General features: G+C 47.9%; 1 protein-coding gene across 1 annotated transcript in view; it reads left to right on the forward strand.

Moving 5' to 3' along the window:
* Window positions 1–7,705: 7,705 nt before the first annotated feature.
* The window catches only part of Adcy9 (adenylate cyclase 9), a 112,021-nt gene continuing 105,026 nt past the window's right edge, over window positions 7,706–14,700 (forward strand). Inside the window, 5 exon segments of the mRNA XM_047533198.1 lie at window positions 7,706–8,427; window positions 8,623–8,833; window positions 8,836–9,144; window positions 9,147–9,752; window positions 9,755–10,354. Coding sequence (XP_047389154.1) covers window positions 8,665–8,833; window positions 8,836–9,144; window positions 9,147–9,752; window positions 9,755–10,354 — 1,684 coding nt within the window. The 5' untranslated portion in view covers window positions 7,706–8,427; window positions 8,623–8,664.

Consider the following 14,700-nt stretch of genomic DNA (forward strand, 5'->3'; position numbering starts at 1 on the left):
TACGGAGCGATAAGGAACGCGCCTCCCTCTAGTCCGCCATCTTGGATCTCCCGAGATCCAGTTTTTATTGGGGAATTAAGGTCCAAAGAACATTAGGGTGACTAGAAAAATCTTAAAGACCTTCCAAGCCTTAGTCAACTATTTTGGTCTGAGCACAAACTTAGGAATAGCTCTTTGGAATAGGAAGGGATTGTCTCAACCCAACATCTCCACTTCCCAGTTTCCTGGGCTGAGCCAGAGCAGTTCTGGTGAAGGGCACAGTCCAGGAGAGAGTGATGCTGTCACGTAGAACGGATTGATTTTCTGGCCAAGGCCCAAAATCCCTATGCCTTTGGAAAAGCAGAATGGAGCTTGAATTTGAACTAATGAGAGACATTTTGACATTTAGTTCCATTTTCCATAGCAGCTGCCTTTAGGTTCCCTCCAAATGGGAAGAGGAATGCCCTGTGTAAAAGCAAAGGGTTCAAATGGTGCCCTTGGAGAAAGATGGCAGGAAACCCTTCACATAAGCTACATCTGGCTTATGGATTTGATTGTGTACTCACAGCAAGCACTGGCATGTTGGGTGCTCTGGAAATACACTTCACACAAGACAGTGAAGAGCTGGCTCCGTAGCTCCTCCTGAGCCAGTGCTTTATTTCACAGGAGAGTCTCTGTCTCTCAGGAACACTGAGTTGATGAAGAAGACCCACACTGAACCACTGCTGGGACAGGTAGGGACCCAGACTGAAAACGGAGTACACAGACCTGCCAGCTCCTCTTTCCAGGTTAGCTGTCTCTTGGCTGAGTGTGTGAACGTGGCCCCAAAGATACTGCTGTTCCTAGAAAACTCTTAAGCTTGTGGCCACCAAGAGCAGTAAGACTTAAAACTAAAGGCCTGCCTAAGTGGGTAACAGGAAACTAGTCAAGAGTGTTGTTTGGAAATTTCTGAGTCTTACGTAGGCTTCTGCTGTTCACATCTCATGAGAAAGTCTTACTTCTCTCACACTGCCCCTTCCACATTATGGCAATGGTGGGTTTCTGTCATGACTTGTGTAAGGATCCCTTCAGGAAGCATAAGAACACATTGGAATAGCAAAGGCTCTAGAAGGAACTGTGCTGGTTGTGTGCAGCCTGGAGTCAGCAGCTTAAAGTTCTTAGATGTGCTTACTATGAATTAGATTAGCTTATTGTGAATGCTGCTACAAACTTTCTCCTGGACTTTTTCTATGTTTGAAAAAAATTATTGACATGATCGTATTTGTCTGGCTCATGAACTTAAATTTGAGTAATTAAATACTCAAATAAGGATAATTAGATTCTACATGCCTAATGCAAATGCACATCTTCATAGCAAGCATGCAGGATTCAGCCATGGTGGATACAGATGAATGATTCCAAGGATGTTCAGATCTGTCAGGGTAGATTGCAACATCTGCAAGTGACTGTAGGAGTACTCTGGGTCAAACCAGCAGCACTGCACCAGGACTGAACAAGAGGCATCTTCTCACCATGTCTTCACATCATCTTCCCACCGTACCTGACCCCTAGAAATGGTTTGCTAAGGGAAGATTTAGATACTGAAAGTTAAGACTTCCAGCATCTTCCCTTCTCAGCTGAGTGGCAGCAGGCTGAAAGAATCTTTTCTGGAAAACTGGATTACTCCAAGAAAAGTACTGGCAGATACTGACAAAGGAAAGGGTCCCCTCAATGTGACTGGACTGGAACGTTATAAAACAATAAATGACCATTAGACTTATGCGTGGAGGTTTAAATACTTGTCTTGTGCCCCTCCCTGAACCCCAAATGGTTATATCAGAAAATCTGAGGGTGGAAGGGGGAAAGTGCTGGGGAGTGATGTTGGACAAATTATATTGTATTATGTGCAGTATGAATATGTAACAACAAATCTCACCATTGTGTACAACTATAATGCACCAATAAGAAATATGGAGGGGAAAAATAAAAAGAAAGAAAATCTGAGAATGAGTTCAGGTCATTAGAATTAAAAAGCATCTCAAATGATTGCCATGCAGGGCCAGGGCTGTGAACCACTGCTGTGCAGTGAAGCCTGTGGTTGACAACCCCATGCTGACTCTGAGGTTCTGGCCAGCTCTATAGTGATGTCCTCTTAACTGAACAGACAGTCAAAGCACACTGAGTATGTAAGAGGAGCTTCTAACCTTAAAAAGGCCAAAGCAGTAAGGAAAATGGAAACTTTGCAAAAAGTTTTTCAAAATCTATCTTCAGTATCTTTTGAGAGATGAGAAGTTATTACATTAATGAAATAAGTGAAAGATGAAATTAAAAATTCAGAAGACAGAAAAATGTCTTGAATATTAAAACATGATGGCAGAATTAGTGTTGTCCAACATTCTTGGGGAGAATGGGGGGAAAAAAGAGAGAGCGAGAGAAGGATGGAAAGAGAAATCTCAATAAAAGGTAATGTTGAGGGAATCTCCCAGAGCATTGACCACAAAGACAAAGAGAGAAATAACAAAGTCAGAGAGATGGAGAACAGAGACAAGGAAATGAGAGGAACAGCCTAGGAAGCCCAGCATCCAAATATAGGGAGTTTCAAAAAGAAAACAAAGTGGAGAATCATCAACAAAACAACTCAAGAAGAGTTCCCAGGGTGAAGAACATGAAGGGACAAGCAAATGTCCAAAATAGACCCCTCCCAGATATAGCATGGTGACACTTCAGAACTACACAGAGCCACAGAGACAACTTCCAGAGGGAAAAAACAGTTTCCAAGGGCCAAGAATTGGATGGCAACTGAGCTCCCAGTGCCAACCCAGGAAGTTGTAAGACTCTTGAGAACTCAGTGATGTGGGCAAAGCATTTTTTCCCTTTACTCACACATCTGTAAAATGGGGACAGTGTTGTGTAACATGAGTTTTTTCTGGCTCTTCTGGAGTCCTTTTGAGCAAAAGTGAGCAGATTGCTCCCTCACTGGGCAGGACTGATCTCTCTTCCCTGTGGTGTCCTGGGGAACCTCCAGCAGCTTTTGGGTTCTTATAATGCTAAGGGTTTGCCTGAGTATGCTGTGAAATGGGGGATAGCCCTTTTCCCCTTTGTCCATTCTGTTAGAGGGGTCACTCAGCAGTGCTAATTGTACTCTGAGCTCTTGCACAGTTTGAAATGAAACAGCTCGTGTCAGTTTCCTGAGGCCACCATAACAAACTGCCACAATCCTGGTGGCTTAGAACATGGAAGTTTATTCTCTCAGTTCTAGAGGCAGAAGTCTGAATCAGAATGCCATCAGGACCACATTCCTTCTGAAGAAAGAAAGATCCTTCCTGTCTCAGCCTCTGGTGGCTCCTGGCAATGTCTGCAGAAGTGCCCTGCTCCTATCTCTGTCTCTCTTCTCACATGGCCTTCTCCCCTATGCAACTTAGTATTATCCTCTTTTCTTATAGGGACACCAGTCACTGGATTTAGGGCCACTCTAATCCAGTAAGAACTCATCTTTACTACTTATATATGCAAAGATCCTGTTTCCAAAGAAGGTCACATCCTGAGGTTCCTGGTGGATGTGAATTTTGAGGGGACACTGTCCAACCCACTACACAACTCTTGCACCCACTTCCTGATTCCTTACCATTACCCACAGGATGAGAGGGGAGCATCGAACAGTTCTGGGCCAGGTGACAGATGCCTCACTTTACTCAGAACTCTCCCTCTTCTCAAACTTATTTTACCAGGACCACTAACCAGCTTTCTTACTTCAAAGTGTGATTGCCCCCAGGAAGCTTGTTCTCCCTGTTCCATGAGACCATACACAGGCTTGTCCCCAGTTTTGGGTTTAGGCTAAAACCAGAACCTCTAATGTAAATGTAGGTACACTTGTCAAGTCATAAATATTATATAAAATGTTACTTATTCTACTTCTTAAAAGCAAGTGAGAGCAACTACTTCACATACCTTATTTCTTTCAGTTCTCATATGTATTCATTCAATAAACACTGGGCTTGGCAACTGCATAGCAGGGTTTAGAATCTATATAAATGGCTAGATCAAATACTCCTGGATTATAGGGGGAACCTGCAAGGGATTTCGGTAATCTTCTCTAATCAGTTTCCTTTTGCTTTGCTGGAATACCTGATCCTGTTAATGTGAAGGCAGCTGCCTGAGACTTGTGACCGGACACTTGGATCAAGGAAGTCAATGTGGGGAAAATGTGGTAGAGTCCTCCAAACTCACCCTCTTCAGTTGGAAGGAAAAAGAACCCCAAAGATTGTAGCTGTAGCTTTGGACACATGATACACCATGGTATCCCATGGGTGGTTCACCAAGATTGCTGCCCAGCTGACAACCAGAAATAACTTGGGCATGGCCAAGCCCCCAGGGACCAGTGTGATGAGACTGGCCAGAGCTCACTCAACATGCTACTTATCTTGCAGCCAGTCATGGCTATCACCCTTGGTGACTTCTGATGGCTTAGCAGGGAGTTCCTCACCAAGCAGGCAGACTCTCAGTGAGGGAAGGTGAGGATGAGAGACTGGGACAGGTGAGGCTTTCTGTGAGTTTTTGTGGAGTTTGTATGAACACACTCTGATTCACACTGTGACTGAATGAGAGTTCTGCATATATCACAGATGGAGAGAAAACCTTGGCAGATACGGTAGGAACCTGGATTGGATGGTGGGAGAACACCATGGCATCTGTCCCAGACCTCCTGGGTATCAGGCAACTTTATGCTTTCTGAGAGTGGAAAGATCCAGAACCCTCCCATGACTTTCCTCTGGGTTCTGGCATTAGGAGAATGTGGTTAACCTCCTCTGTAGAATTCTCCCTCACATCCAGTCTGTCTCTCAGCCTAACTGATTCATTCCATCTTTGTATAGAAGCCCCTTCTCAGGTATCTTTCCTGGGCCTCTGAAAAAAAGGGGTAGCATATTCTTGTGGCTCCAGGGCCTAATGCAAGGTGCTGGGCACATGTCCTAAATCCCTGAGGGCTTATGGAGTGACTCACACTCTAACTTGGAGGTCAAAAAGCCACCAACAGCTTGAATATTTCAACAGCAGTTTCAACATCAGAGACAGCCACACAATTGCTTCCAGGAGCACATACAAAAGAGAAGCAGGGGCATGTGTATGGGCATTATCTGTGTCTCAAAATCTGTCAGGACTACTTAAATCACAAATTCAAAAGTCGTCAGAAATGGTGGGTGGACTGAAATTATTTGCAGAGCAGGGGAAATGCAGACAAGCAAACTTTCCAGTGTTTAAAGAAACAAGGTGAGGAGGGCAGTACTGCATTAATGGAGAAAAATCCAAGTTGTGAGGACCTCCCGTCCAGCTGGAAGAGACAGGTCGGGTCTGTGCTGGGCCACCGTGAGGCTTATTCAGAGTGTCAGGGCCTCAAGTCTGAGGTTTAGTTTCAGTTGTGGACTTGTGATTTGCCCTTTGTGGGACTTGTTACCCTTCGATCCCCAGTTTCACATCTCCAAATGAGGGACAATAATATCTACTTCGGAGGGTTGTGGTAAGCACCAAATCTGTCAAAAGTGAAAGCATCCAGTAGTTTCTGGCACTGAGGACATGTTTGGTTAATGTTAGTTTACCATTATTATCTCATTTACCAGCTTGCACAATGTACCCCACTTTCCTGAGCCTCAGATACATGAGAGTGCCTGGCACATAGTAGATGCTCAGTAAGGTTTTTTTTTTTTTAATGGTTTTATTTTGAACTAGTTTTAGACTTAAAGAAAAGTTGCAAAAATACTGGGGTGTTCCCCTTACCCTGCATCTGGTTTCCTCTATTGTTAACATGGTCTACACAACCACGAAGATCCAAACCAGAGTCAGCCATGGCGCCGTGCTGAGCTGCAGATCTGTGGGAGTGCCACCCTCTACCCTAACTACCCTTTTCTGTTCCCATGTTCCACTTGGTTGTTGTATCTCCTCAGTGACAGTTTCAAAATTTGTAATGGTTCCTCGGTTTCTGTGTCTTTTGACCTTGATACTTTTGATGAGCACTGGTTGATTCCTTTGCAGAACAGTTCTTAATTTGGGATTGTCTGATGTTTTCTCATGGTTAGATTGAGACTAGGCACTTCTGGCAGGAACTACCACAGGCAATGAATGTGTTGCTGATCGCGCCCCCCCTTCATTGTGGTAAAATACACAACATAAGATTTACCACCTAAGTCATTTTAAAGTGTATAATTCAATGGCTATGAATAGATTCATAATGTTGTGCAACCACTACGTAATTCATAATGTTGTGTGTACTTCTACTTGCAGATTTTCATCACCCCAAAGGAAACGTGCAAACCCATAAGTAGTCATCCCCAATTTCCATCCTCCAATTCCTGGCATCCACCAATCTGTGTTCTGTCTCTATGGATTTACCTGTTCTGGACATTTTTTTTTAGATGCTTTTTTATCATGTTACATAACACAAAATCGCCACTTTAACCATTGCTAAGTGTGCAACTAAGGCATTCACACTGTTCTACAGACAGCACACATACCCCAGAACTTTTCCATGTTCCCAGCTGAAATTCTTAACACTAATCTCCTGTTCCTTCCCCCCAGTCCCTGGTGATTTCTGTCTCAATGAACTTGAGTCTTTATAAGTATTTCATGTAAGTGCAGGGATACATGTGTTGTGCTGATTTAACACAGAGTATCTTCAAGGCTCATTCATGTTGTAGCATGTGTCAGAATTTCCCTATTTCTGAGGCTGAAGATATTCCATAGCATTTATAAACCACATTTTGTTCACTGATTCTTCAGTGTATGGACACTTGTGTCGCTTCCACCTTTTGGCTATTGTGAATAATGCTGCTATGGATGCGGCTGTGGTTCTGGACATTTCTTATGAACAAAATCAACATGTGGCCTTTTGTTTCTGGCTTCTTTCGCTTAGCATAATGTTACCAAGTTCATCCATCTTGCAGCATGGGTCAGTGCTTCATTCCTTTTTAAGGCCAAATAATATTCCATTGTATGGATAGTCCACATTTTACTTTTGTATTCTTAATTCCAGTGAGAACTGACTTGGAAACTTGGGATGGCCTGGGAGGCTGGGGACGGCAAGAAGAGAGTCCTGTGACTGGCAGGAAGTGCTGTGTTGTGTGAGAAAGGGGGTCAGGATGGTTCCGGGGAGTATAGGACTGTATTTACAGGCAGCAGTCAACGAATAGAGTTGTTTATGGGAGGGCGACTCCTTTGAAAATTTCATTTGTGGAGAGGGAAAAACGTTCTTCAGGAGGACAGGGAGAGGGCGCCCAAAATGGGGGGCAAACAGTTCTCAGTGGCACCGCGTTGTCCAGGCCTCCACGGATGGCGGTCGCATGGTGAGCGGATTCAGGGAGGACCTGGTGCCACCCGGCGCATGCATTCACTGCTTATAGAAGTGGCGCCTCCCTTTAGGCAAATCTAGCGGTTGAAAACCTGGATGTATCAAAAGGTGACTTCCATACGTGGCTCTGGCTGCTCTCTCCCTCTGCCCAGCAGACGGTCTGGCAGCTGCGGAGAGAGGCCGGGCCGCAATGCCCGCAGACCGGCGCTTGGGCGCCGTGAGGCCCCGGGCGGGGGCGGAGCCGAGCGTGCCCCTCCCCGCCCCGCAGCCCGAGTCCAGCGCGGCGCTCCTAGGCGGGGCGGCGCGCGGCCCGTGCGCGCGCCCGGGGCGGAGGCGTGCGTGGGTCGCGCGTGCGCGCTGCGGCGGGGCGAGGGGCGGCGCGGGCGCGCGTCTGTCAGTGACAGCGGGAGGGGGAGGGGGCCGGAGATGGTGGCGGCGGCGGCGGCCGCTCTTCCGACATGAGGCAGCGGCCGCGGGAGGGCCGGCGGCGGGCGCGGCCGCGGCTGCATCTCTAGCTCGGGCAGGGGCCCCCAGGGCGTAGGCGCGGCGGGCGGACGGGCGGGCGTCCGGGCCCGCGTCGCGGGAGCCGGGCTCTGCGGCAGCCCGCACCGCCGCCCGCGAGGGGCTCGTGCGGCGCCCTGTGCTCAGTCCCGCGGCTCGGCCCGGTCTTCGTCCGCCCCCGAGCGGTGGCCAGGCGCTCTCGGCTGGGCAGCAGGCCCCGCTGGACCGGCCGCTCCGACGGGGGCAGCCCGCCCGCCTCCGGGCTCCGCAAACTCACCGCCGGGCGCACCCACCCGCTGCGGGCAGGGCGGGGCGGAGCGCGGGGGTAGCTGCCAGGGGCACGGGACGGGGTCGCCCGCTCGGGCTCGGCCGCGCCGGGAGGGGAACGCGGCCGGCGCCGCAGGTCCGGCCCGCGCGCCTTTGACGCACCGGGCGCCACTGCTGCAGGATGAAGCGCTGCTCGCTGCCGCGGAGTGTTTTTGCGAAAGCCGCTCGCCGAGCCGGGAGCGCTCAAGGTCTGAACTTCCCTCCGGAGCCGCAGTTGGAAGCGCGCGGCGCAGAGGCCACCAGCAGGCGAGGGCGCCCGAGGGGAGCGCTCTGTGTCCGGGACCCGGGGCCCCCGGGAGCACCAGGTCCGTCTTGGGTGGTTCTTGCTCCCCGGAGGTGGGGCGGTGGGGACATTGACTATCCTTTATCGGCAGTTTTTGTGAGCATATGGTGGCTTTCCGAGTCTCTTGTTGGAGGGCCGCACCCAGGACACGCACAGGTCGCGTGGCCCTCCGGACGTGTGTGTTGTAGGGTCACTAACTCGTTTGTTTTGCCTGCAGGTACCCCTGACCCGGCCGGGAAGGTTCTGAGACCTCGGCAACATGGCTTCCCCGCCCCACCAGCAGCTGCTGCATCACCACAGCACCGAGGTGAGCTGCGACTCGAGTGGAGACAGCAACAGCGTGAGGGTCAAGATCAACCCCAAGCAGCTGTCCTCCAACAGCCACCCCAAGCACTGCAAGTACAGCATCTCCTCCAGCTGCAGCAGCTCCGGGATTCCGGGGGCCTTCCCCGGCGAGTGGGCGGCGGGGGCCGCCTGCGCAGGCAGAAGAAGCTACCCCAGCTGTTCGAGAGGGCCTCCAGCCGCTGGTGGGACCCCAAGTTCGACTCAGTGAACCTGGAAGAGGCCTGCCTGGAGCGCTGCTTCCCACAGACCCAGCGCCGCTTCCGGTACGCGCTCTTCTATGTTGGCTTTGCCTGCCTTCTCTGGAGCATCTATTTCGCTGTCCACATGAGATCCAAACTGATTGTCATGGTGGCCCCCGCTCTGTGTTTCTTGGTGGTGTGCGTGGGCTTTTTCCTGTTACCTTCACTAAGCTGTACACCCGGCATTATGCGTGGACCTCGCTGGTTCTCACCCTGCTGGTGTTTGCCCTGACCCTGGCTGCCCAGTTTCAGGTTTTGACACCCCTCTCAGGACGAGTAGACAGCACCAATCATACTCCCACAGCCAAGCCCGCAGACACCTGCCTATCCCAAGTGGGGAGCTTTTCCATGTGCGTCGAAGTGCTCCTTTTACTCTACACCGTCATGCACTTACCTTTGTACTTGAGCTTGTTTTTGGGGGTGGCCTATTCAGTCCTTTTTGAGACATTTGGCTATCATTTCCGAGATGAAGACTGCTTCCCCTTCCCCGCAGCCCAGGCCCTGCACTGGGAGCTGCTGAGCCGAGCTCTGCTCCACCTCTGCATCCATGCCATTGGGATCCACCTGTTTGTCATGTCTCAGGTGAGGTCCAGGAGCACCTTCCTCAAGGTAGGACAATCCATCATGCACGGAAAAGATCTGGAAGTAGAAAAGGCCCTCAAAGAGAGGATGATTCATTCTGTGATGCCAAGAATCATAGCGGATGACTTAATGAAACAGGGGGATGAGGAGAGTGAGAATTCTGTCAAGAGGCATGCCACCTCCAGCCCAAGAACAGGAAGAAAAAATTCTCCATACAGAAAGCTCCTATAGCCTTCCGCCCTTTTAAAATGCAGCAGATTGAAGAAGTCAGTATTTTATTTGCAGATATTGTGGGCTTCACCAAGATGAGTGCCAACAAGTCTGCTCATGCCCTGGTGGGGCTCCTCAATGACCTGTTTGGTCGCTTTGACCGACTCTGTGAGGAGACCAAGTGTGAGAAGATCAGCACTCTGGGAGACTGTTACTATTGTGTGGCAGGGTGTCCTGAGCCCCGGGCAGACCATGCCTACTGTTGTATTGAAATGGGCCTAGGCATGATCAAAGCCATTGAGCAGTTCTGCCAAGAGAAGAAGGAAATGGTGAACATGCGCGTCGGGGTTCACACAGGGACTGTCTTGTGTGGCATCTTGGGCATGAGGAGGTTCAAATTTGATGTGTGGTCTAATGACGTGAACTTGGCCAATCTCATGGAGCAGCTGGGAGTGGCTGGCAAAGTTCACATTTCTGAGGCCACTGCAAAATACTTAGATGACCGGTACGAAATGGAAGATGGAAAAGTTATTGAACGCCTTGGTCAGAGTGTGGTTGCTGACCAGTTGAAAGGTATGTGCATTTCTTTACCCTGGCATTTCCTTCCCCCATCCTGTTTATACTGAATAATAAAAAATATCTCTCTGCAGCATCAGTGTCTGGAGGCAGCTCAGCTGTCTCAGGATACCTGACCATGGGGGAATCTCAGGATCAGTGTGACTTTTTCTCCAGTGAGTCAAATATCACAGACCTAGTCATGCTGTGGATAGGGACACTGAGACAGTGTTGACCTAGGTGAGACCTTTAGAAAGAAGGAGCACCTTGAAAATGCTTTCACTACCAGTCAGCTGTTGACATTTCTGAAATTCCAGGAGCCTGCCCCATGCATATAAGGGTTTTAGAACCCTTTGGCAGTCAGAACTTCTTAGCACTTCCAGAGATTGCCTTAAAGTCCCATGTCCATGTTCCTCTATCCCTTTTGACAAAACCTCTCTTCTCACGGCCTTACTTTGCTTATTGTCAAAATAGAGATGGGAAGTCAGCTGTGCCCTGTAGGGCCCTTAAGAATTAGGTGGAATCTCATACCTCTCAGTGCACACTCCCTTTTGCCTGAATCTCTTAAAACACGTTTTCATTTTCAGCTTTCAACTTAATTTGTTGAACAGGGCTTTGTTTTCGTGCTACCTGTCTTACCACATAGACCCCAGCATTTTAGACCATTGACTTTACCAGCCATCAGGTGATCTGAAGGTGAAAAAGGCACCAAGAAGCTCCCATGTCCCCTCCTGCAGCCCTCAGATTTGTATCTGGCTCCTGTCCCTGGTCTTATATTCCTAACTGCTGTTCTTGTCATTTTTACTAAACTGAATATTTTATTATTTTTTAATTTTCTCATGGATCTGGGAAGTAGCATATAAATAAGTGGGACCAAAAACGAAGATTCTAAGTCATTTGCTGTGTTTCTTACCCCTCCTTGCTCTTTGAAACAGTTCTCATGTTTTACTAAAAGTCTTCTGGATTGAGGGGAACTTCTGTTTTACAAATATGTAGAGAAAATAACATTGATTTCTAAAAGCCTGCATTTGTGAATCTGTATTGTACTTTGTGGTGCCCACACGCTGCATAATTACACAGCTAAGAGTCCCAGGAGAGGGAATCCTCAGAAGAAGGAATAGTTTAAATCAACCACGGGAGAAGCAAGAGTGTAAACCAGAGGCAGCTAAGTGGCTGTGTTGGGCTTGTATAGGTTGTGGGCCTTGCAACACTGCCGTGTGCTGGATGGGCATTGTCCTTCTCTGGTTTGTGATCTGAGCTCCACATTTATTGTCTGGAAAGGTGCTTTATCTTTCTCCTGATTTTTTTTTTATTGCATTTGTTTTGTTAGTTGTTGAAGAATTTATGGATGTAGTAGCAAAATATCTTCACCTGAGAATTGCCTTTGACCTAGAGGGCTTTAATTACTGCGTTGTCGAGGTTGGAAATGATACTTTGCAGTTCACTTGAAAGCTTCTGCCATGACAAGTGTCTTTCCGATTATGAGGCTGGCACCTGCTCTTGAGCTTGAAAGTGTCAGTGGAGTGGGTTGTGGATGTAATCCCTCCTTGACATTTTGGCATCTGTGGGACCTGAGAGTTACAGGCTCTGTTGTCGTCGGGGATTATGAGACAAATTCTACACAGGGGTGCTGGGCTGTGCCACATTGTAGGTAATAATCAGATACATTGGGCTAAAGGACAACAGTATCAGTTTTGTAAGTTGTACTTTATATGGTCTATTATTTGAATTTCAGAAATAAAAACAGGTACAATTATCAAGTGTCAATTTGGAAAATTGCCAAGTCCTTGAACCTTTGGCAATACTCGCTTTTCTTAGTTATTGGTTATTTTTATTTCAATGTATGGACCGAAGACACTGACCAATTATTAAAAGAGAAAGCCTGGAGGGGTTTGCTGATTTTTTTTTTTTAAGTCTCAAGTAGTGTAAATTAGTTTTTTTCTTTAAATTTGTGTACATTGTGTACTTATAAAGGAAAAGTTTAGTACTTAACAGAGGTAGGAAAACAGAAGACTTAGCTAATTGGTTTTTAAATTTAGTGTTCCTCCCTTTAACTGTTTTCCTCAAGACTGTGATTTTGCTTTCTTCAGTTCATTTTGAAACCTTTGTGGACAGGACTCCAGTAATAGAATATGTCTACACAACTTCCTGACTCTGACGACTGTCCCGATGTACAAAGCTGCTATGTGAGATGAGCATAGCTTGTGGAAGACCTTTCATGTACAAAGCTGAGCTTAGCATGTAAAATTTTTCTCAGTATTCCGTCTTTGAACTTGTGGCAGGTTTCTCTGTGTAATGGTGAGTGTTAACCTTTATATCTTACCCCTTTCCTGATAAAAGTACCCAGCAGAGAACTCTAGAAATGAGCATCAGTGGGCTGAGCAGGGATTCTAGGATTAACCTGGCGGCATGAAGGGAAGCTGCTCCATGCCCTTGAAGTGAGTAGGCTTTGTGTATGTGTGTGTGTATGCTCACTCTCACTCTAAAATCCACGCTCTGCTTCTGCCATGTGTGCCTGGCACTGTGGACGTGAAGATGGACCCATGACAGCTCTTGACCTTGGTGAGCTCCTGATTACCTGTCTTGCTGCAGGCTGTGTCCCTGAGTCAGGGACACTTTAGAGAAGGTGCTGAGATCAAACCTCGGCTCTCCAGAGGGACAAAGAAGAACCTTTGTGTGGAATGCACAGTCCTGGGCAGTGACTTGGAATGGTGTTTCTTGATGGGGCAGGGTACTTGTCCATATTTCATCAGAACAAGGAAGTATATAGCGGGAGGGTGCTTTAGATTTGGTTTTGTTGTTGAGGGAAGTCACTGGTCATCCCTGAAGCACAAAGCAGGTTTAGAAAGCTCTCTCTTTCAGTTCTAGGGACTGTGGTGTGGAAAGGTATGAGACTAAGGATGAATGAACTGTTTGAGCAAATCCAAGATGGGGTGATGGCCTGAGTGAAGATAACTGAGGTGGCTTTGGAGATGATGGGGCAGGTGTGAGCATGTGAAGATCAACCGGATGGGACTCCATGCCAGACTTACACTGGCTGGTAGGAGAAGAGGGGCTTGATGGTTTCAATGGGAGATGGTCTTTTCAGTTTCTGGAGTTGACCTGGAGGTGGTCTGGAAGCAGGAAGGCTTGAGATGCCTTTGGCCATGTCCGTGGTGTGAATGGCGCCTGCGGGATCGATTTGCTGAAGATGAAACAGGCTTGGAAGCTCTGTCTTATTCATTTATTCATTCAACGAATTATTTTGTGCTAGGTATCGTGCTAAGTTCTAGGGTACAGCAGTGAACAAAATAGACAAAAATTCCTATATTGATGATAAGGAACAGGAATTTTGAATTAATATTTGGCCTTTTATGGGGAATTTCCAATAGTGGAGTCATTAGGGAACTCCAACAATGAATAACTAATATTTGGTGTTTGTCTTATGTTCATTTCTAGGGAGAAAACATAAAGAAGGAAGGGAGCTGTGGAATGTGTGTGTGAAATCTTAGACAGGGAGCCCAGTCACCGAGAGAGAAAGCTGAAGGATTTTTTGGCATAGAGATAGGGTTTTGGAAATGACCCACAAAGCGAGGAGCTAAGGAGAAGCAGCCTGATCTGAGTGATGGAATAAGGACCCTTCTGCAGCTTTTGGGGTGAACCCTGAGGCCTATGGGGGACCTGGCCATTCTTTTCTGCTGTGGGCAATGACAAGAAAGATGAGGAGTATTATCCAGAACTGTTGGCTTTTCCTGTTGCTGTAGAGTCACAGGGACAGAAAGTGAAACTTAGGAAGCTTCTCTAGCTTTCTTCTCCTCATGGATATGAGGGGGCTGGAACCATGATGCTCAGTGCCTCCGAGTCCACACCACTGATGACACCCTTGTAGAAAGGAGTGTCTGGCAAATTGCATCATTAGATGCAGAGATTAGAAAAGAAAAGAGTGTCCCAGCCAAATTCTGGGCTGTTGGAGCCTTCAGGGCAGAGATGCATCATCATCCTTTGGCCACCTCAGGGACCAAGGCCTTCGCCTTTTCTGCAGGGGGCACTTAGAAGACTTCCTGCTTAGCTGCGCCCAGGTGGACTGAAGCAGTGTGTGTATCATCCTTTGCCGGTACCCTGTCCCACACTGGGTGTCTGGGCTCCGTGTTGTTCCTGACAGCTACCAGCCCTGCCCAGGTCCTGGTTTTGGGTGCCCTAGCATGTGCAGGACTTTCCTTTCTCTCTCCAATAGTGTGGGAGGCATGTCTCCCCCTAATCATATAAGCCTGTGGCTGTAGTGCCAGCTCATTAGCTGACAGCTCCACCTCCCCTCTTGGAAATTCTGTGCTTGCCTGCATTCTTGATCCAGGTCTCCTGTGCATGTTGAAACACAGTCTCTTAGT

This window comes from Sciurus carolinensis, chromosome 18, assembly GCF_902686445.1.
Source record: "Sciurus carolinensis chromosome 18, mSciCar1.2, whole genome shotgun sequence".
Classification (NCBI taxonomy): domain Eukaryota; kingdom Metazoa; phylum Chordata; class Mammalia; order Rodentia; family Sciuridae; genus Sciurus; species Sciurus carolinensis.